The following is a 22,017-nucleotide window of genomic DNA, read 5'->3' on the forward strand; positions in this document are numbered from 1 at the left end:
TAAAATAACGTTCTAAGACATACCACTCTCGTAACACAACACAAGTGGCTGTTTAAACTAACTGAAATACTGACAACATACTAGGTTACAATAACTAACAGTAAGTAGGTATTCGAAAGACTTAATTGTCGTTAGTCATTACTTTTAGCACTTGGCGGAGGCTTGATCTTAACTCATTCTTTTCTTACATCTGACCTAAAAAAAATATATTTATGATAAACTGTCCCAAAATTAGCAAAGGGTCTAAAAGTTAGTGGACGAACATCTGTGCCTCGAAAAACAGAGTAAATGTCGGTACAGCGCCTTATCTCTCCTTTGTCTATCGGGGTCCCATCGGATAAAAGGAGAGAGGGAATAGGGAATGAATGCCTATAAGTACTTTGGCTAGATTTGTGCATTACAAAGTGTTCTGCACACACAACTGTTGATCATCATCGTGAATAGACGCCGCAACCGAAAATAGGCCTGGATTATTATAGCTATTTTATTTACGCATTATCGTATGAAGCGACCTCAAGTGGGACTCGTACGCAAATAATGAAATTAATGAAACAGATCATCATTTTTAAACAGGCTATGGGGGACACCAAAAGTAAAAAGAGTCTAAAATATCGAATGTTAACACTAGAAATCCCTGAATGCTTATGATGGACTGTTATGGCCAATAATGCTCTACAAATATTTTGCCGCTGTCTGATATCAAATATACAAAGGTATTGCCTTTCCGCTATAGTATTGACAAACTGGATTGCTAAAAATGCATACTCAGCTAGCAACCTTGCAACTAGGCTAAGAATTTAAGTAAGAAAGACTTATTTTTACTAAGTTAAGTACGAAAAACTACGGTATTAAGTCAAAAGCCATGGATGTGCAATAAAAAAATACGACTGTCGCTTGTCACTGCAGCACTGACGTCAGTGACGTGATGCTGTCACTGTCATATAAAATGTCAACAATATTATCAAATTGTTTGTCGATTTGTCGATAGTTTAGTTTACGCAAATAATGCTTGTAATAATTAGTAATTTCCAGAAAACAATCAATTTGTCATAAGGATATTTAGTGAACCGTGTACAATTTGTGTTTGTTGAACTCAACATTCCAAATATCAGCAACAGTTTTATAAAACAGATGCCAGCTTAAGTATTTTTCAATTGAATTATCAAGCATATTTTTCTCTCAAACTGATTTCAAAACATGACGGAATCTGCTGATATCAAAGACGTTCTGGATACGAACCTCGAAGACTTTGAGATACAAGAAGTTTTGCGAAATGGCACTGACCTACGAGAATATGCTTTACAGCTGGATAAAGGCATTAAGGACGCTGAAAAGACCTCTGTGGCAGACTACTTGAAGGAGAGTGAAAATATAGCTTCCTTGCACAATCAAATTGAAGACTGTGATGGCATCCTTGCTAAAATGGAGAGCATGCTTATGGTGTTTCAAGTATGTTATTGATTTCACTTCTAAATAACCAAACATAGTATAATATTAACATTATTAATAGAATAATAACATTTAAAAACAATTCTTATATTCCAGAATGATTTGGGAAGCATCAGCAATGAAATAATCAGTTTGCAAAAGCGATCAGTGAGCATGTCAGTGCAACTCTCAAACAGGCAGGTTCTGAAGGGACCTCTCTCTACTTTCATTGAGGATATGGCAGTTTCTGAAACATTAATATTGTAAGTTGGAAAATTTGAAAAAATCTCAATTGCAAGGTATATCTATTTAGTAATTATCTATTTTATGAAATGCATATCTTTCAGTGGGATCGTAAATGTTCCTGTAACAGATAAAGAATTTATGGTTCAATTGGCTATTCTAAATCAAAAACTAAACTTTGTCAAGGAACAAGATTTTAAAGAAACAAAGGCTTGTCATGATGTCAAAGATGTTTTGGAAAAACTGAAAATAAAAGCAGTAGCTAAAATAAGAACCTATATATTGGAGAACATCTACAAATTTCGCAAACCAATGGCCAATTATCAAATTCCTCAAAATGCCATGCTGAAATATAAGTTTTTCTTTGAGTTTATATTAGCCAACGAAAGAAATGTGGCTCAAGAAATATGCAACGAATACATTGACACATTAAGCAAAGTATATTATTCTTACTTCAAATCATATGCATCAAGGCTGGACAAACTAAAATATGAAGAAGCTCCTACAAAAGATGACCTCATGGGTATTGAAGATGGCTCTAAAGGAGGATTTTTCCAAAAGTCAAACTTGAAAAATAAAAGCACTATTTTCACAATAGGTAATAGAGGAGATGTACTAGCCCAGCAGCTTGAAGCTCCCATCATTGTCCCTCATGTGCAACAAAAAATAAAGGTAACTTAATTTATCCCCATAAAAAAACGTTTGTTACTGGTTCTAAGTATTTTTCATATTACAAATTATTATTTTCTCTTGCAGTATTCCTATGAAGCCCTATTCAGGAGTCTTCAATATGCACTTGTGGACAACGGCTGTAGAGAATATTTGTTCACAACAGAATTTTTCCATGTCAAGGGAAGTCATGCACAGGAGCTCTTTGATAGGATCCTAGGAAAAACTCTATCATTACTTGTGGTATGAAAATCTAGACACACGGCAGTGTGTCCGCCAAGTTCGAGCAAAAAAGCGACACACCGGCCGTGGGTTATATTACATGAACCATTTCGGGCCAAATTCGACCCCCCTGTAACTCAAAATCTATTTTATTTACGCATATCAAATTTCTATTATCTATTGAGACCCCCTCACTTATCTAAAATACAAAATTTCATTAATATACCTATTGTAGGTCTTGAGATATTGACGTCAGAAAATCGCTATTTTTACTATACACTCACTGACTGACTGATTCACTGACTCACTCATCAAAAACCTAGACCACTTACAATGGTCGTATTGACTTGAAATTTGGCATGGAGGTAGGTCTTTATGTCAAGGTAAAGGGAAAAATCTGAAAATGGCCAAGTGTGAGTCGGTTTCAAAATAATGAAGGTGTTTTATACCCGGTGTAAATTTATACCCCTAAGGAACTAAAACGAACTAAATTTATCTATATTTATATAATATATCTTCGAATGGTTTGTATTTAGTTTAGTTAGAAGTAAAATAAAAATCTGAAAACGGCCAAGTGTGAATCACTTTCGAAAATAACGAATGTGTAACTTTGATCCACGAACATAATATATGATAACATGTCATGTCAGTCAGTTGGTAAATCTAGTCCATTTAGTTAATCTAGTTCATTTCTTTGTAAGAAACATAGTGCATATTAAAAAATCTAAAAGATAGTATAAATGAGACATTCCTTTAACTAACTTCATCATAAGAAAAAAATAAAATAAACAACCTTACAAAAATAAATGAAATCCCACCCAAAACAAAAATGTGAAAGACTGCCAAGTTCGATAATATGGGAATGCTTCGCCTATAAAAGAAGTGAGATCTGAATAAGTACCAAGTTCCATACACATACCTCAGTTAAAAATAGTTAGTTTTTAATGATGTTACTTGGCAAGTTTTAATAGAAAATTAAATACTTGATTCATTGCGTTTAGTAGGTTTATAACAAGGTGTATGAAAACTTTCCAAGTAACATCATTAAAAAGTAACTATTTTTAACTGAGGTATGTGTATGGAACTTGGTACTTATTCAGATCTCACTTCTTTTATAGGCGAAGCATTCCCATATTATCAAACTTGGCAGTCTTTCACATTTTTGTTTTGGGTTATTGTTTTAACAGGAACAAATTATTACAACGTAGGATAAACATTAGTAGAAGATACTATAATTGTGTTTATTTTTTCAGAAAAATGTTGAAAACTATGTGCTAGAATGTTATGATTGCCTGGCGCTGTACCTGTGTATACAACTCATAAACAGATACAGGTGGATGTGCCACAAAAGGGCTGTTGCTGCTTTAGACAGGTATGATTCAATCCAACTCTATCTAAATAAAACATTTACAAACTGCTCTACAAACTTTACAAACTTTTTTACTCATTCTTTTTTATATTTCAGTTACTGGGATTCACTACAAAGTACTCTATGGCCAAGATTAGAACATGTTTTGAAAATGAATATACAGAGTGTCCGAGAGTGTGACCCAGCCAAATTATCGAACAAAGAATTAGGACCTCACTATGTATGTATAATAATACTGGTTGTTTTATTGTAATTACTTTGGCAAAATAAAGTACTCACTATAATTTAATTTCTGCAGATAACTCGAAGATATGCAGAGTTCTCAGCTGCTATGCTAAGCTTGAGTGAACAATTTCCTTCAGAAGAACTAAGTAATATTCTGTTAGTCCTCCAAGATGAAGTTCACTGCTTCTTACTCAAAATGGCAGCAGAATTCCCACAAAGGATACAACAATTAATATTTCTCATTAATAACTATGACATGGTATTAAGTATTTTAATGGAAAGAACAAGAGACAACACTAAAGAGGCAGAAAGCTTCAGGGAGCAACTACAAGCTAGAAGCTCAGAATATGTTGAAGAGATTTTGAGTCCCCATTTTGGAGGAATGATACAGTTTGTGAAGGAAGGGGAACAATTACTTGACTCTGATAAGAAAACAGAACTGGCGAATTTAGAAAGGAAGTCTCTTTCACTCGTAGCTTCGTTCAGTTCTGGGTGGAAACAGAGCTTGGAAGAAATCCACAGAGAAGTGCTTATTTCTTTTCCAAATCTTGTGACTGGATCTGGTTTACTACAAATGGCACTTACTAACTTTGTGCAGTATTATCACAAATTTGCAAAGTTACTCACACCCAATGCGCGAACTCAATTAGTCAATATTCACGTTATCATGGTGGAGATAAAGAAATACAAAACCAATTACTGAACTACAAACTTAGATTTATTTACTTAAGCATGTACTTATATTCTGTTCATAATTATTATTCTGGAAAAAGTTGTTTACTAATTTTATGTAACAATATCTAAGTAATATCATGTACTATGAATGTTCATTATTTATAGAAATAAATTAATTTACTACATACTTATAGTTGTTATTTTTGGTACACGTTTTTTCGCCAATAATATCGGAATGTGAGTTGTAAAAATCGAAATTGTATCAACCAGTATGCTGAAGTGAAATTATAAGGAACAAAAGAAAAATAACGTACAAGAGAGGTTTTACTATCACTTACATAGTTAAAATCAAAGTTATAGATAATATTGCTACAAGAAGCAATTGAATTATTTGTTAATCAATTGGAAGTATTTGTTCGTCCATGATCACATTGATCACACAAAACATTATACACATTAAAACTGGTTCGCAACTTTATCCAATCTTTTCACGTATTGAGGTAAAACATGTAATAAGCAATAAAACACACTCGCATGTGCATTAAACACTGTTTATTTAGTATATTAAGGATTCAAGTGGTTATACATATCACTTATTTCGAATTTTTATTCTTACGATATATATTTACAATCAAAATACTTTTACTTAATGCGAATAGTTAGATACCCTGAAGCCATGGTCTTACTTTTAAGAGAACAACGCGAGCCACATGGCGAGGTAAGTATTAACTAGGTGGATATCGTAATTTCACTACAACTGCTTTGAGCAGTAAATTGAAATTTGCCTAACTAGGAAAACCTGAAGGATACATATTGACTTAGAACAGATGACAGCATTACAAAACCACCCACTGAGTAACGCCTCGCTACAATACTGCTCAATAAAATGCAGCCCTCAAGATACAAATTTAATACAATGAATAATTTGAGATCGAATGCTATCATCTAAGTACTTTTAACTATAACACACAATGACATGAATTTAATGGAATATTACAAAGTGATGAGATTTAAATATACGAAGTACTTCAATTAGGTAGAAATAACTGCCTCGAAATCAATTCGATTAGCCATATTTTTACCTACAATAAAAAATATGACTTACTTAAATCACAAAACTAACCATCACTTATGAGGTGGAGAAACACTTATATAATTATTTACAAAGAACGTTATCACTTATCAGCCATTTTTATAAAATGTTCTGCTGCACTAAAATCCCCGAAAACAAGTATGATACAATTTAATCCTCCTTAACTTTAACTTATCGTGCAATTTTTGACAAAGTTTTCTTCCATACTTGCAATGGTTTCCTTTTTACGTAATCGCGTAGAGTTTTCTCTAATTCTGGTGACATAGGTTTCATTTTACGTGTTAGAAGAATTTGGTTCGTACTATATTGATCATGTCTGTTGATGAACATCATGCTCATGATGGCTGCTTCTTCCATTTGTGGAGATGCTGCAAAAACAATTAAATTAATGCACATTGAAAATATGCAGAAGAAATTAAGTAAGAAGTTAGTAGCTAATATACTCACGGTTATTATTGAGAATATCTATAAGTTGATTTATGGCTATTTCACAATGCACTTTCATATCAACTGGGTAAGGCTTCATCAGGGGTCCGATCATAGAAACACAGAACACCTTCACAGAATTTGGCACATTCTCCTTCTCTATCATTGGTTGGAGAAGATTCTTGATAATATTATTTTGACACCACCGTGGTCCGTGCCGCTTGGCCAGAATAATCAAAGCCAGTCTTAGCATTTTGTTTTCAATGGGAATGTCTGAAAAACAAAGTAAAAATACATAGATAATCCATCCACAAAATAAGCAAAAACATTTATATGCATACATTCAAGTGTAAGAAATTCATTTATTTGAAATTATTACCTTTTAGATCCTTGATGGAATTTTTAAACATTTCTAAGATTTTAGTTTCATTCCAATCGGTGATTTGATAGAAATATCGCCGACTTAATATATTTCTTATTTCTTGCACGCGGTTGAATTTGTCATCGCATTTATAGAAATGGAGAAGGTACACTAAACACGTCACCAATGGATTTTTAGCTGAAATAAACATATCACAAATTAATAAATCATATACAACTGACACTATAATTATTATCATGCAACATAGACTTGCTATTTGCAAGGTTTATAGGAAATTGGACATAAATATATGTATTACTTACCGATTCCCATATGTGCCAATGGAATTATATGCATCCAAACTTCCAGACATTGTTTAATTAAGGGTACAGATTTAAATTGAATACAATACATGGCATCTAAAATAAATAGTCTCAATCGACTTTTCGCTCCGAAATATCTACAAAGGAGCGCATAGAAATGGGATGTACTTTCAATGACTTCAAATTCTGGTGTTCTGTTTAATTTGAACAGTGCATACTCTATGCTGGATAGCACAGCGTCGACAATGTCTACGGTGGGCCAGTGTGTTTTGAGATGTGTTATGACATACAGCAAAATTTGTTCAGCTTTAGTCATTGCCGGAGCAGCTGGAGAAGACAGTTTTGCAAACAATTCCAGTTTTCTTTCTGGCTTCGTCAAATACTTGATTAAGCCAGATATGAAGACCTTGTAGTTAAGCTTTCGCAAATCTGCCACAAATGTGTTCATTGCATTTTTCGTGTCGTTCAATGGTAGTTCTGATATTGTGGCTACTTCTTGTTCAATTTTTTCACAAATTAATTTGACTTTCGAATCTGTAAAAAAAAATTGTAAATGTAAGTAAAAATGTTCATTGTCGCTGAAGTAAAATTTTAAGACCATTGAAAAATCAATTCCCATACATACGTAATCAAATCCACAGGAAACATACCTGGTATTTTCTTAGCAAAAGGCTTCACACTAGCTGTGCCATATTTTTCTAACATACAACACAAGATGCTGTCTTTTGGTTGACAAGCTGTTGATGGATTAGAATCTATTTCCTTTACTGAAACTGATGGTGTTTCAACTTGTATATCTTCAGCAAATAGATCAAGATCTTCATAGGTGTTAAGTTGATGGCGATCATCAGATTTCTTCATATTCTCGTCTTTTTGGGTATCAGCCACCAGTGGCTTAGGTTCACAGGTAGTCGAAGTAGTTTTTATTTTCTCAGCAATTGGGTCTATACTTGTTTCCTTAGTTCTTTCGTCATTTGTATTAGATATTTCAACATTATCCTCTGTACTTGATCTTAATTGTACAGCAGAACTTCGCAAAACCCTCTTACACTTTACTACAGAATCATTTGAGGAGAGTCTGCGTCTTTTCCTTGAAGTTGTGTCGACGGATGTTTCGTTATCATCGTTTGTTTTTGTCGGAGACGTTTTAGCTTCGCAAGCCATAAATAATAATGGGTCTTTTGTTAAAACCACGCAGCACTGATCTGTTACTTCAGAAAGCTTTCGTTTGTTTCTAGTTGTAACCAAGCTATTTTGAGATGTCTTATTTTCATTACAACTGTCAATTTCTATATCCATGTTATTCTTAGGTTTGGGAGACATTGGTTCTTTAGTACATCTGGTCGGCGATTTCATGGCTTTACTAAGCTTTTGGGAATTTAATTCTGCCATTATTTTCACAGCTTTTTCATAGACATCTTTGTCATTTAGAGATGCGGATGTTACATTCCTGGACACTTGCTTCTTGATAGGGGTTAGGTGTTTGGGTTTAATTAGAGATTTTACTGGGGATGTTTCTTTTCTAATTTTATATTTTGGCGCAAGATTCTTTCTGAGCTTATCTAATTTAGTTATCTTTTTGGTTTTAGCTTTTTTGACTGTGCTCTCTTTCATGGACAATCCGTTCATCTCTACGCTATCTTGTGAACGATAAGCATTACCTAAATTTATTATAGGTTCATCGTCTGTAATTGATTCCTCAGAAACAGCATGGTTAAGGGTTTGTATCTGTGCTGGTGAGTTGGGTGAAGCAACTGAAGATAATCTGGCTTTTCGTTGATTATTTTGCAAATCATCTTTGCGACTTTCGATTGGTGGTGACAAAGGTACAGAATTCGACGATAGTCTGGTCCTTCTTTGGTTATTTTGCAAATCTTCTGAGTAGTTGTAAGTTGTTCTTGGTGACGTGGGTGAAGTAATTGACGATAATCTAGTTTTTCTTTGGTTGACTGGCACAATATTGCTGGGGTTTTGTATTGATGCTGTTGATACTGGTGAAGTAGCAGAAGATAACCTGGTTTTCCTTTTGTTTTGGATTGAGTCTGGTGACATTGGTATAGTTATTGAGAGTAATTGTACTTGTTTATCTTGCAAAACTTCGTGTTTTTGCTTTGGTTCTGGTGAAATAGGTGAAGTATCGGAAGATAACCTATATTTCTTTTGACTATCTGGCAAACCATTTTGGCAGTTCAGCTTGGGTTCTGGTGACGAATCATTTGAAAATAGTCTGGTTCTCCTTTGGTTACCTCGCAAAGTATTATTTTGGTCTTGTACTGGTCTTGGTGAAACAGGTGTAATGTCTTTCTTTTGTTTATCTTTCAAAGTGTCTTGGTTGTTTTGCTTGGTGTCTGGTGACATTGACGAATCATTTGAAAATAATCTGGTTCTCCTTTGGTTACTTTGCAAAGTATTATTTTGGTCTTGTACTGGTCTTGGTGAAACAGGTGTAGTATCTTTCTTCGGGTTATTGTGCAAAGGGTCTTGACTATTTTGCATTGTGTCTGGTGACATAGGTGAATCATTGGAAAATAATCTGGCTCTCCTCTTATTACTTTGCTTTTCCTTATTTTGTTTATGCACTGATTCTGGGGAAACAGCTGTTGAAACAGGTATATTATCAGAAGGTAACTTGACCTCCTTTTGGTTATCATGTGTGTCTGGTGACATGGGTGTATCATCTGAAAATAATCTGGTTCTCCTGATATTTCTTTGCATTTCATTATTTTGGTTTTCCATAGATGCTGGTGAAACAGGCGTGGTATCAGTAGATAACCTGACTTGCTTTTGGTTATCTTGTATAGCATCTTGGCTTTTTTGCATTGTGTCTGGCAACATGGGTGAATCATTGGAAAATAATCTGCTTCTCCTCTGATTACCTTGTTTTACAATATTTTGTTTTTTCACCGGTTCTGGGGAACCGGGTATATTATCAGAAGATACCCTGACTGCCTTTAGGTTATCTTGTAAAGCATCTTGGCTTTTTTGCATTGTGTCTGGTGACATGGGTGAATCATTGGAAAATAATCTGCTTCTCCTCTGATTACCTTGTTTTACAATATTTTGTTTTTTCACCGGTTCTGGGGAACCGGGTATATTATCAGAAGATACCCTGACTGCCTTTAGGTTATCTTGTAAAGCATCTTGGCTTTTTTGCATTGTGTCTGGTGACATGGGTGAATCATTGGAAAATAATCTGGTTCTCCTCTGATTACCTTGCTTTACATTATTTGGCTTTTCCAGTGCTGCTGGTGAGACAGGAATAATATCAAAAGATAACCTGGTTTCCTTTTGGTTATCCTGTGAAGCATCTTGGCAACCTTTCATAGGGTCTGGCAACATGGATACATCATTTGAAAACAATGTGGTTCTGCCTTGATTACTTTGCAAACCATCTTCATGGTTTTGCACTGGTTCCGATGAGACAATGATAACTGGAGGCAATAATTGTGTGTCTGATTGGTCCTCCTGCATAGCATCATTGTGGTTTTGATTTGGTTCTGGTGACATGGGAGAATTAATTGAAGATAATCTAGCTTTCTTTTGTTTATCTTGGAGAACATCTTTGTTAATCTCTGGTAATGTTGTATTTGCCGAAACTAATGTATTGTCGTTCTGAACAAGTTGTTTTCGTTGAACATCTCGAAGCACAGGCAGAGGAGAACAGATCGGAGGAGATATTGTCTGTCTAATTGATCTAGCTTCCCCTTGCTTGTTATGGAAACTATCTGTTCCAAGTCCTGTTACATTTCTTATCAATAAGTTATCATCATCACATACTCTATCTGACACATCCAAGTAGGACTTATTACAGTCTTCAGTTAGGATTTGTTTTGTTTTTAAGATTGCTTCAAAGCACAGAATTAATTTATCAATATTGTGTACAGCGCTGAAGTCTTTACCACCTTTGACCTTTCTGTGCAAAAACTTTGAATTTTGGTGAGTTAGATTTGGATTAAATTTACAAAAATATTCTGCAGTATATTTATGTAGGTACCCCTTTAGTTTTGTCAAAAGATGATCAGTTTTATTACTCAAGTACATACATCTCATGATCTGTTCACTGGGTTCACTAGACTTCTTGGTGGAATCATTGCCTCTGACCCTTATGGGTGTTCTTGGGATTGGAGATATAGCATGATAGTTCAGTTTCATGGTACTAAATATATTTTCTACTTCGGCGTCAATTCGCGCTTCATGTTGCATGCTATTGTGTAAATCTAAACATTCTTTTTCAAGAACACCCTGTGTATGCTTTTTAGGGGTCATGTTATTCGAATTTTGTAAATGAATGGATTCTTCTTGGAACTCACAGGTCTGATTAGGGGTTCCTTCAACCATACTAATTTGGTTTGGAGGCTCTGTGTTTGTCTCTCCTGGTCTAGTAGTTGTTTTATCAGAATTGCTTATACCATCATTCTCATCCTGTACAACAATTTGAAGTATCCTTTGAGGTGTATTGTTGTTATTTGCTTTATTGTCAATACTTTCTCCATTTAAGGGACTATCATTTGAAAAATATCCCGGACTATGGAAGCCTTTTTCATTATCAGAGTAAGCCAGCGAGGATCCCCGGCCAGTATCAACACTAACGACTTCGTTGCTGTTATCGTTTTCAGATTCGCGGCGCACTATATTTTTATCGGCTGGTAAGGGATTCTTGGCCTGCAAATACAAAAATTTAAAACGTTAACAAAAATTGCCGTACATTTAATTTATTCTTTGAGCTGAGTAATTTACTTTTATACTTACAACGATAATGTCACTTGGTTGTGGCGACATCGGAGCGTCCTCAAATATGTCATTTTCAGCGCCGCTGTGGTCGCTCCAATCGCTGTTTCTGTTAGATAAGGACCTAGTTTTTCCTGAGTTACTCTTCTTAGATTTTTCTGTAAAAATAAAAATAAAGAGCATAATTGCATTTGCTTATAGTATATAAAGCAAATTACAGTGTATAAAGCATACAAATAAGGAATATTTTAGGTATAGGAATATATATCATACCTTTTTCTTCAATTGAAGTGAGATTGGTTAGTAGACCTTCTTTATTGTTGTTTTGAATTCTAGCATTTTCTTCATGTAGTGTTTTGTTCACTCTCTCCAAAAATCCTATTTTAGCATTCTTGATGCGAAGGGTTTCAATTTCTTTTTCCAAGACTACTACTCTCGCGTTATCTTTTCTCAGAGATTCATTTTCTTTCTCCAACCTCGTCATCTTAGTATCTTCTTTACGTAGGGTTTGGAGTTCTTTTTCTAATTTCGACAGTTTAGCATTTTCTTTGGAAAGGATTTCAATTTGTTTTTGCAACCTTGAAATTCTAGAATTTTCCTGTCTAAGGGTTTCAATTTCTTTCTCCAAATTGATTATCGTGGTTCTATCTTTGAGAAGGCTATCACAATTTTTTTCTGATGTTGCTACTCCAGTTTGTCCTTTGCGAAGATTTTCTATTTCCTTCTCCAACTTTAGAATCTTTGCATTTTCTTTACGAAGTATTTCATTTTCTTTTTCTAATAAACTATTTTTTCCACTGTCTCTAACAATAATTTTCTTCTCAACCTTAACAGTTGGTTCAGTTTTATTCTTCTCTTTAAGTAGCAGCTGAAATCATAAGAAATAAAAAATATATTTTAGGAATAATAACAAATACAAAAGTATAAGTCTGTAATATTTTCTGTCCATCATGTTTGCCTTAACACTACTGAACACATTCAAAAGTTGCTACCCAGGTAGCCAGGTAGCCAGGTACCCAGGTAGCATTATTTACCAGGTTCAAAAGATGCTGAAAAACTTGTTCTAAATAATGACACTACCTTAAGCTGTGTTTCCAGGGATTGCAAAGCACATATTTTGTTTTGTAATTCAGAAATGGTTTCATCCTTTTCTCTCTCTCTATTTTCTGCTGCTTGATTTTCCTGAAAATTAAAAGAAACCTTTATAAATGTGTATAACATATACTGAATAAATATTTGGTTACATAAAATAAAAAATAATTTTCCCGAATACGTAAAATATATAACAGATTTTTTTATGAATTGGTTCATACTCACATTTTCCAACTTGGTGACTTTTTCAATGAAGTTTCTGATTTCAATTAGATGCTGTTTGCACCCTTCCTTGTTAAACACTTGGTTGTTTTCCAATACATTAGCATAACTTCTTGCATTTTTATACCTTGTCACAGCAGAACTGAAAATAAATAAATAACAAATGCAATTTGCATATTACTAGATCTAGTAAGTAGTATCCAGACAGCAGATACTTAAGTAGCTTTTTTATTTTTATAAGTTTATAGTGTGAATACTTACTTTGAAAATAGGATTTTCTTTTTCAAGAAAATAACTGATCTTCTCAATTTTTCATTCTTTGCCTGCAATTCTTGAACCTGGAAAATGAGCACCATAATTATTACAAAGTGATCTGAAAGATAAATTAGAAATAGTGACAAGAAATGAATTTACTGTAATTTTTTGGAGTAGGCACTTATCTTAAAGTAATCGTTATAGAACTTGTTACACAAAATGTATGAAACAAAATAAATAGGTACTGATTTTTTATTTGATTCAAATAACTGATATTTTAGCAGCATTGTTTTAAACTGAGTTTTTAAACATAAATTTATATGAAGATTGTTTATCTTAACCTCTTCACTGTCCACTATATAGACACAATATTTAAACAATTGGTGTCTATCACATATGATTCATGGGACAGGGAAGTTATTAAGTTCAGTGTCAACTCAAATGAGTATAGATTGGGCCTCATGCAGCAACCTCTCATGGCAAATTATGTCATACGTACTACATGTACGTATGACATAGCACAATGAAAATTCAATTTATTGTAAAAATGCAATGAGGAATAGAGATAGACATTTTTACATCAAAATCTGAGATAAATTAATTCACGAAGACATATGTATAGATAAATTTGAATAACACAAAACATGCACAGCATTATCCATTACAATACAATAAATACAACAACAGGTTAATTGAGTAAGGTTTTATAAGTTTTAACCATTAGATTATAAAAATAAGAAACCAATTAAGTTTGTCATTTGAAACAATAATAAGAAGTATATAAGGCAGTAATGTCTATGTAATCACTGGCGGCTAAGATTATATTATTTTTTCAATAAATTGAAATTGATAATGTTACACCAAACTAGCAATTTGAAACTGGGCAGCAATGAGAGCAATGTCATACTAAAACACTACTATAAACAAAAGTGGAATTTCATGAACATTTCGCTTTAGATTATTTGTTGCAATGCAAGTGTTTCATTTCAACATTTACCTTACACTGTTTACAACTATGGGTCAAATATATTCTAACTTAAAGTTTCAGAAAATTAAGACCACTCAAAACATGATCAGGATTCTTACAATTTGTAAAAACCACAAACACTTACTGTCATTAATCAACTGAGGTGTTATTGTACGATTTATGCAGTTTATGCATTGTTATTAATTATAATCTGTTTTAATTGTACATCATTAAACGAATAGTTAACGACAAGCCAAAACTATAGAAAGAAAATAATATAATATAACCTAAAACACTCACCGTGTTAGCTGTGGTGGTGGTAGTAGTAGTAGGGTTTAGAAAGTTCAAATCAAAATCAAACACAGTCTCGTCGTACGCAGATCCCATCGTAATAATTCGAATAACACATCAATTGCTGGAATACATTTTGTTATAGACACATTCTATCACAACTTTTTAGCCGGCGCGCGAACATCGTAACATGGTCACAAAACATACTGAAAAAAAATTGATTGATTGAAATTCTCGATGTTGCTAGCAAAAAATATCTTCTATCTTCTACCAAGCAGAACAACATCTTCATCCAATCAACCAACCAATGTTAGCCGCTGCCTAGAGGGTCAATGTAATTGTAAAATAAAATATTGTGCCTATAAAATGTTCGCTAGAAATCGCTACCGTTATAACTATAAAGGAGCGCACAGACTGTATAACACGTCCACATTAGTTTTATGCAACTGCATATATGTATACAACATTTCATCATCATCATCATCAGCCTATCGCAGTCCACAACATATACAACATTTATTCAACATTAAACAATACTGTTTAGATTAGAAGAAAAACACAATAATAACTCAGAATAAACCACCGATATCGGGCACAGGGTCCAAGGTACCGGTGGTTAGGGTCCCAGAGACAGAAACCTCAATCAAGTATAAGTAAGTATCAAGGAGTACTGCCTTCTGAATCAGTCCCTTGACCCAGCCGCCCAACGAGAGCCTCCTGAGGTGTTTATCGAGGCTCTTGGCTATTAGACCATTGGCCGTAACGACAATCGGTACAATGACAGCCGTGTCGATGTTATGGACCATGTGATTAATTCGGGCATTATAAATAATGCCCGAGCATTATGAATAATGTTTAGCTTTATCGGGCCAAGTGATTAATAACTATCTTAACTTCATTATTTATCACATTGCACGGGCATTATTATATTGCTACATGACAGTTGGGCCATTTAATAATAAAGCTATATTTTAAATTGTGTTCCTCAAAATACCATCACAGTGGCAGATGTTCTAATAAATACGTCCTGTTACTTTTTTTTTTCCGACGTCAAAAATCATCAAATGACCCCTCCCGCTGTGGGTTAGCAGCGGTGAGGGAGTGTCAGACTCTTACTGACTAAAAACCGTCGTGTTCCGTCATAGGCCTTTTATGTACCAGGGCCGCGGTATCTCTTTCGAACAACCCGCAGCCCCGGATCCTGTTAGACTTGCTACATATTTTATGATTATTGTTTTAAATTATATGTTCTATTTTAATTACCTATATTTTCATTTGACTTTTATTAAGAAAAGATGTTAATATGCCAAATATTGAGTCTGATTGCTTCAACTTTTAATTTATTTTGTTGTATAATAATAAGTCATTTCACGAATTCACAAATAAAGTACCTCGACTTAGCGCACGAGGTTGTCGCCATGTGGAATGTCGACACGGCTGTTATTGTGCCGATTGTCGTTACGGCCAATGGTCTAATACAGTGGTTCTTAACCGGTGGTCCGCGGACCACTGGTGGTCCCTGGAGGCATTCCTAGTGGTCCGCGAAGCTTAGCTTCGCGACGTTGCTATCGGTACGTTATCTAATTTTATTTTTATCGACTTATCTATGCGAGCACGGGTTTTCGCATGGGCGTATATCGGGTGTGTCGTACCTAGTCCCCCCATTCATGAAAATGTATGTTTGGGCTACATTTTACGTAATTTTGGTTTTGAGTCTTAAAAAATAATACAAATTTTCGCGCTCGCTTCGCTCGCGTATTCACAAACTATATGCCTTTGTTTTGCATTTGTCAAAAAACAAAAGTTAACCGATGAGGTGGTCCCCGGCAAGACAAACTTTAGTTAAAATGGTCCCTCATGTCAAAAAGGTTAAGAACCACTGGTTTAATAGCCAAGAGCGTCGACCAACACCTCATGAGGCTCTCGTTAGGCGGCTGGATCAAGGGACTGATTCAGAAGGCAGTAGGCACTCCTTGATACGGCGCGTATTGTGAGGACGTTTCTGTCTCTGGGACCCTAACCACCGTACCTTGGACCCTGTGCCCGATATCGGTGGCCATCTATTTTTTATATTTTTTTTTATTTTTGTAATTTAATATTTAAAAATGTAAATGATATATGGACAAATAAATAAATGAACTTCCAGTGCATTTCTATAAAACAAAGTTATATTGTAAATTTTTTGTTTTAAATTTAATTATTTTTATGTTATATTTTTAATTTATGAATTTCCTTAACTTTTAAATGCAAAAACTAGTGGATTTTTAAGACAGAAGTAATTATAATTAATCCAAATCATGAGGCTGATTATTAAAGTGGTTTTTACTTTGCCCAAAAGGTCACGGGCAATATGTATAGTGCCCGGTCAATTTGATTATTTGAGTAATTATTATCAAATTGCACTCTCATATTGGGCATTTATCATAATGACCGGGCATTATGTATACTGCCCAATTTATCACTTGGTCCATAACATCGACATTCCACATGGCGACAACCTCGTGCGCTAAGTCAAGATACTTTATTTGTTTCTCTTTCTCAGCTTTCACGAGGTTCTCGTCATGCGGAACGGCGACACAATATTTTGAGACTAAAAATAAATCAACATATTGAAAAATACTCAATTATGTCAGTTTCTCAAAATGGATGTTAGAAGGGGTCCCGTGCTACTAAGGAGCTGCTCCTCACTGATATGGTCATCAGCCAGCAGGTTCGACGATCCCGAAAGAATTTGTCGACATGTTGGATAGACTATAAGAAGGCCTACGACTCGGTCCCCCAATCATGGCTTAAGAGGGTGCTGGAGTTGTATAAAATAAATACAACTTTACGCACCTTTCTTGCGTCATGTATGGAGCAATGGAGAACGGTTCTTCACTATCCAGGATGTCGACAAATTGAAGGGACTGGCGATCCTATTAAGATCAGGCGGGGAATATTCCAGGGTGACAGTTTGAGTCCACTTTGGTTTTGCCTGGCCTTGAACCCATTGAGCACATTGCTAGAGGGTTCGGGGCTGGGCTATCGTTTGCGGAGAGGGGGTCAGGTTATATTCCATTTGCTTTGTATGGACGATCTGAAACTGTTTGCTACCACGGAATTGCAGCTGATGAAGCTACTGAAGGTCACTGAAACTTTCAGTAGTTGCATCAGGATGGAATTTGGTGTGGACAAATGTGCAGTCATGCATGTAAAGCGAGGTGGAATTGTGGAATCTGAGGGAGTACAACTCTCAGATTCTATAAACCTGAGATCACTCTCCGCAAACGATACATATAAATACTTGGGTATGGCGGAGGGGTTAGGCATAAATGTGGCTGTCATGAAACAGTCATTACGGGAGCGTTTCTTTGGCCGCCTGAATAAGGTTCTAAAAAGTTCCATATCAGGCGGCAACAAGGTTCGCGCGTATAATGGTTGGGTCATGCCAGTCCTGATGTACTCCTTCGGCATACTCAAATGGACCCAAACTGAATTGGATGCCCTGGATAGGAGAGTCCGCACACTGCTGACCGCAGAACGAATGCATCACCCACGATCGTCGATGATGAGACTGTACATCCCACGGAAATGTGGAGGCCGAGGCTTTTTAAATGCAAAGACGCTCCACAACCGTGAGGTGTGCAGTCTCAGAGAATATCTTCTCAAAAGCGACTTGGGTATGCATCGTGATATGGTAGCAGTGGACAAAGGACTCACCCCGCTATCGTTGGCAAATGAGAACTGGCGCAGACCTGTGGTGCTAACTACCCATGATCGCAAGGGGGTATGGCAGAGCAAACAGGTACACGGACGCTTCTTCGGGGCTCTTCATGGCCCCGATGTAGACTTCAAAGCGTCCGTATCTTGGCTATGCTTCGGTGACTTATTTGGACAAACCGAAGGGTTTGTATGTGCAATTATGGACGAAGTTATCCTTACGAATAACTACCGGAGATATATCATGAGAGACGGGACGGTTGACATATGTCGGGCATGTCACCATCCGGGTGAGTCTGTCAGACATATTATTTCTGGTTGTTCTCGTTTGGATAACGGTCAATATTTGCACAGACATAACCAAGTGGCCAAGATCATCCACCAGCAGCTTGCTCTGCAGTACAAACTTGTAGATCTTGAGGTACCGTACTACAAGTATGCGCCCGACCCAGTTCTCGAAAACGACCATATCACGTTGTACTGGAATCGATCTATCATCACTGACAGGACTATTGCAATGAAATGAAATGAAATGAAATGAAATAAAAATATTTATTCGCCGAGATATGGTTTACACAAAAGGTGGTAAAAACAAAAAAAGTCACTTAACATAATCTCGCCTTCAGTAGGCATGCGAAAATTACCTATAACGCTTATATATAAAAGCTAATTTCTATAATTAAAATATTCTTCTATTGTGTAGAAGCACCCTTCAATAAGCCAAGCTTTTAACTTCTTTTTAAATGTTACTTTAGGTAGCTCTCTAATTTCTCTAGGAATTTTATTATATATGTTAATTACCATCATTCGACTATTTTTCTTATGTAAGGTCTTCTACATCTTTCCATTCTTAATTTAGTAGGATCTCTCTGCTTAAATTTACAATCATCACTAACTTTGGGATAAAGGTGAGGATGGTTTCTAACAAACATACCTATCTCAGCTATATATAAGGATATTAGAGTCATTACACGTAGTTTTTTGAAAAGAGGTCTACAAGATTCGAGTGGCCCAACACCGCAAATAGCACGAATACACTTTTTTTGTACAACAAAAACTTTGTTTATGTCTGTAGAATTACCCCAGAGAACCACACCATACCTTAGAATAGATTGAACATACCCATAATATGCGGTAAGGGCAGTGTGAGAATCAGCGCATTGTCTTAGTTTCTTCAGGGCATATACAAATCTATTAAGTTTTTTACAGACAGTATCAATATGCAATTTCCAATTACAGTTTTGGTCCAGAATTAATCCTAAAAATTTAGCACTGCATTTTTTTATTAACTGATCACCATTGAACTCTAAATTGATTTTTTGTGTCACTTGCTTATAATTAGAAAATTGTATGAAGTTCGTTTTTGACAGATTTATTTGTAAATTATTAGCATTTAGCCAATCAAAAATCTTATGTAAAGTAGTAAGTACTGTTTCAGTGTGATTATCTTTCCCATCATCTGGTATAACTATTGAAATGTCGTCTGCAAACAGTACGCATTTATGTTGGGTAACATTAGGTATATCGTTAATATACAAGAGAAACAGGAGAGGCCCTAAAATGCTACCTTGGGGAACTCCTGCCACATTTACCTTGAATTTAGATTTGTAAGTGGTCAAGACGAAATTTTTATTCATATTTATAATTTCCACGCACTGCTTTCTATTATTTAAGTAACTTCGAAGCCATTGCAGCCAATAAGCCTGATATAGTGGTGATAGATCGATTAGCGCGCCGCGCGATGATAGTCGATGTCGCCGTTCCGCATGACGAGAACCTCATGAAAGCTGAGAAAGAGAAACAAATAAAGTATCTTGACTTAGCGCACGAGGTTGTCGCCATGTGGAATGTCGACACGGCTGTCATTGTGCCGATTGTCGTTACGGCCAATGGTCTAATAGCCAAGAGCCTCGACCAACGCCTCAGGAGGCTCTCGCTAGGCGGCTGGATCAAGGGACTGATTCAGAAGGCAGTACTCCTTGATACAGCGCGTATTGTGAGGAGGTTTCTGTCTCTGGGACCCTAACCACCGGTACCTTGGACCCTGTGCCCGATATCGGTGGCAACCTATTTTTTATATTTTTAAATGTTTTTTATTTTTATATTTAATATTTAAAAATGTAAAATATATGTTTAAAAATAAATAAATGACAAAAAAAACTCAGAATAATAACAAAGTAAGGTATAATATGACTTCTTCAATGACTGGTAGCATTATTAGAGTCGAGAGAGAGTTCGAGTCTCGTATCGTACGCTGCGAGTAGCGGACGAGTTTGCGATGCCGCTATAACCGGAGCGGTGACTAATCGTTAATAATGTCGTGTCATACGGTGAAGTGTGCAAACTGCAATGTTGTTATCAACGAACTGTTGGCATTTCTACGAAATGTATTGGACGTTATGGATGAGGAGAGTATTCACCAGGTGTGTTGCTCGGCTTTTACTGCGGAGGACATCTCGCGGGCAAAATCATTGCTGTTTGAATCAATTCCGAGTGGCAAGAAAATGCCAGTGCGCCGAAAGGTTGGAAAGAAGAGAATGTCACGTGATTTAGACGATATGATCTGTCTCATGAAGGGTACCAGTACAGAATTATTCCCAATCTTTGTGGCGAAGGAGCTTAATAAACTTCCTCCGATCACATTTGATCATGTAGATGTAACGTGTCTCCTAAAAGATATTTTAAAATTAAAAAATCAAATCAGTATTTTAGAAGAAAATACCGTGTCTAAGGAGCAGTTTCTTTCACTTCAATTGGAAGTGGTTGGGCTCAAGCAGGCATCTTTAATAAACGATTCGCCTATTGTCAAGAACGATAATGTAAATGTGAGACGAGGAGCATGTCTACAAAACAGCTTTACACTAGACAGTGGTCCTATAGGATTACAATATTTCCCTATAAAAAACACAGCTGATTGCAAGGTAAATGACCTTTCATCCAAAGGTGCGTCATCAACACGAGTCAGCGGCATTAATAGTTGTTTCTCTGTCTTACATGGACATAATAATGAGACAAGGCATCGCGGGCAGGTGGAGGCCCAATTGGCTACTGCGGTTCCGAAGAAAATGAGCGAGACCGTCAGCATGACATGCGAAGTTGATGAGAACAGTTCGTGCGGGAGTGAGGCAGCGCGAGAATTACAGCGCGTGGAGGCCACAAGAAGCACCGTGGTTTCGTGCAAACCGGTCCTGGCCAGTGCGCGCACGCCCGTCACTTCTCCCACCTCTGGCGAACTGGGGATCATTGCCAGTGCATCTGCCGCTACGGCAGCGAAAGCATCGAGTGTTCCACAGCAAACAACAGTGCAATATGAGGATATGCCATTGACAGATAAGAATGATAAGGTTATCTCAAATACAGTGGTGAGTGAATCTAGTAACAATGAGTGGAAATTAGTGCAATATAGGCGTTCACGTTTGAAATTACATAGCCAAAAGGGTCGTGCTTCTATTGTTCCGAACAGTAAATTCCGTGCGGCTGATATTAAAGTACCTTTGTTAATATCAAACGTGAGTAAGGAAGCATCCGAGGATGACATTATTAGTTATATTCAAAGCAAGACTAACGAGAGTGTATCTCTAAAAAAGCTTAACATTAAGACGTACAAAAAGTATAATGCTTATAAGCTATACGTCTCTAAACATAAGGTAGACATGTTTTTAAATGACCAGTTATGGCCTGATGGTATTACTTTTAAGCGTTTCGTGCATTTTATGTACCGAAAAAACA

The 22,017-nt window shown here is 35.9% G+C and overlaps 2 protein-coding genes across 2 annotated transcripts; one reads left to right on the forward strand and one right to left on the reverse strand.

Moving 5' to 3' along the window:
* The first annotated feature begins 961 nt into the window (after positions 1 to 961).
* On the forward strand, positions 962 to 5,018 carry LOC124646206 (vacuolar protein sorting-associated protein 52 homolog). Its single transcript, XM_047186303.1, has 7 exons — positions 962 to 1,449; positions 1,546 to 1,691; positions 1,776 to 2,343; positions 2,428 to 2,583; positions 3,816 to 3,934; positions 4,028 to 4,151; positions 4,230 to 5,018. Exons 1-7 carry the CDS (start codon positions 1,198 to 1,200, stop codon positions 4,857 to 4,859), a joined length of 1,995 nt encoding a protein of 664 aa, XP_047042259.1. The 5' UTR covers positions 962 to 1,197; the 3' UTR covers positions 4,860 to 5,018.
* A 348-nt stretch (positions 5,019 to 5,366) lies between these two features.
* On the reverse strand, positions 5,367 to 15,078 carry LOC124645917. Its single transcript, XM_047185896.1, has 11 exons — positions 14,599 to 15,078; positions 13,338 to 13,414; positions 13,080 to 13,218; positions 12,843 to 12,944; positions 12,036 to 12,630; positions 11,784 to 11,920; positions 7,685 to 11,696; positions 7,035 to 7,568; positions 6,730 to 6,909; positions 6,372 to 6,623; positions 5,367 to 6,292 (listed from the first exon to the last, which is right to left on the reverse strand). The coding sequence occupies exons 1-11, from the start codon at positions 14,683 to 14,685 to the stop codon at positions 6,096 to 6,098; spliced, it is 6,312 nt and encodes a 2,103-aa protein (XP_047041852.1). The 5' UTR covers positions 14,686 to 15,078; the 3' UTR covers positions 5,367 to 6,095.
* Between the last annotated feature and the right edge of the window lie 6,939 nt (positions 15,079 to 22,017).

This window comes from Helicoverpa zea, chromosome 3 (genome assembly GCF_022581195.2).
Source record: "Helicoverpa zea isolate HzStark_Cry1AcR chromosome 3, ilHelZeax1.1, whole genome shotgun sequence".
NCBI classification, from domain to species: Eukaryota; Metazoa; Arthropoda; class Insecta; order Lepidoptera; family Noctuidae; genus Helicoverpa; species Helicoverpa zea.

Excerpts from the sequence above, each read along its gene's own strand:
- LOC124645917 (XM_047185896.1), bottom strand. The coding sequence starts at position 14,685 with ATGGGATCTGCGTACGACGAGACTGTGTTTGATTTTGATTTGAACTTT. Across the intron at positions 11,697-11,783 it reads AACCAAGTGACATTATCGTT|GCCAAGAATCCCTTACCAGC; the intron begins GTAAGTATAAAA and ends TTGTATTTGCAG. Across the intron at positions 7,569-7,684 it reads TTTTGCTAAGAAAATACCAG|ATTCGAAAGTCAAATTAATT; the intron begins GTATGTTTCCTG and ends TTTTTTTTACAG.
- LOC124646206 (XM_047186303.1), top strand. The coding sequence starts at position 1,198 with ATGACGGAATCTGCTGATATCAAAGACGTTCTGGATACGAACCTCGAA. Across the intron at positions 1,692-1,775 it reads GTTTCTGAAACATTAATATT|TGGGATCGTAAATGTTCCTG; the intron begins GTAAGTTGGAAA and ends CATATCTTTCAG. Across the intron at positions 2,584-3,815 it reads AAACTCTATCATTACTTGTG|AAAAATGTTGAAAACTATGT; the intron begins GTATGAAAATCT and ends TTATTTTTTCAG.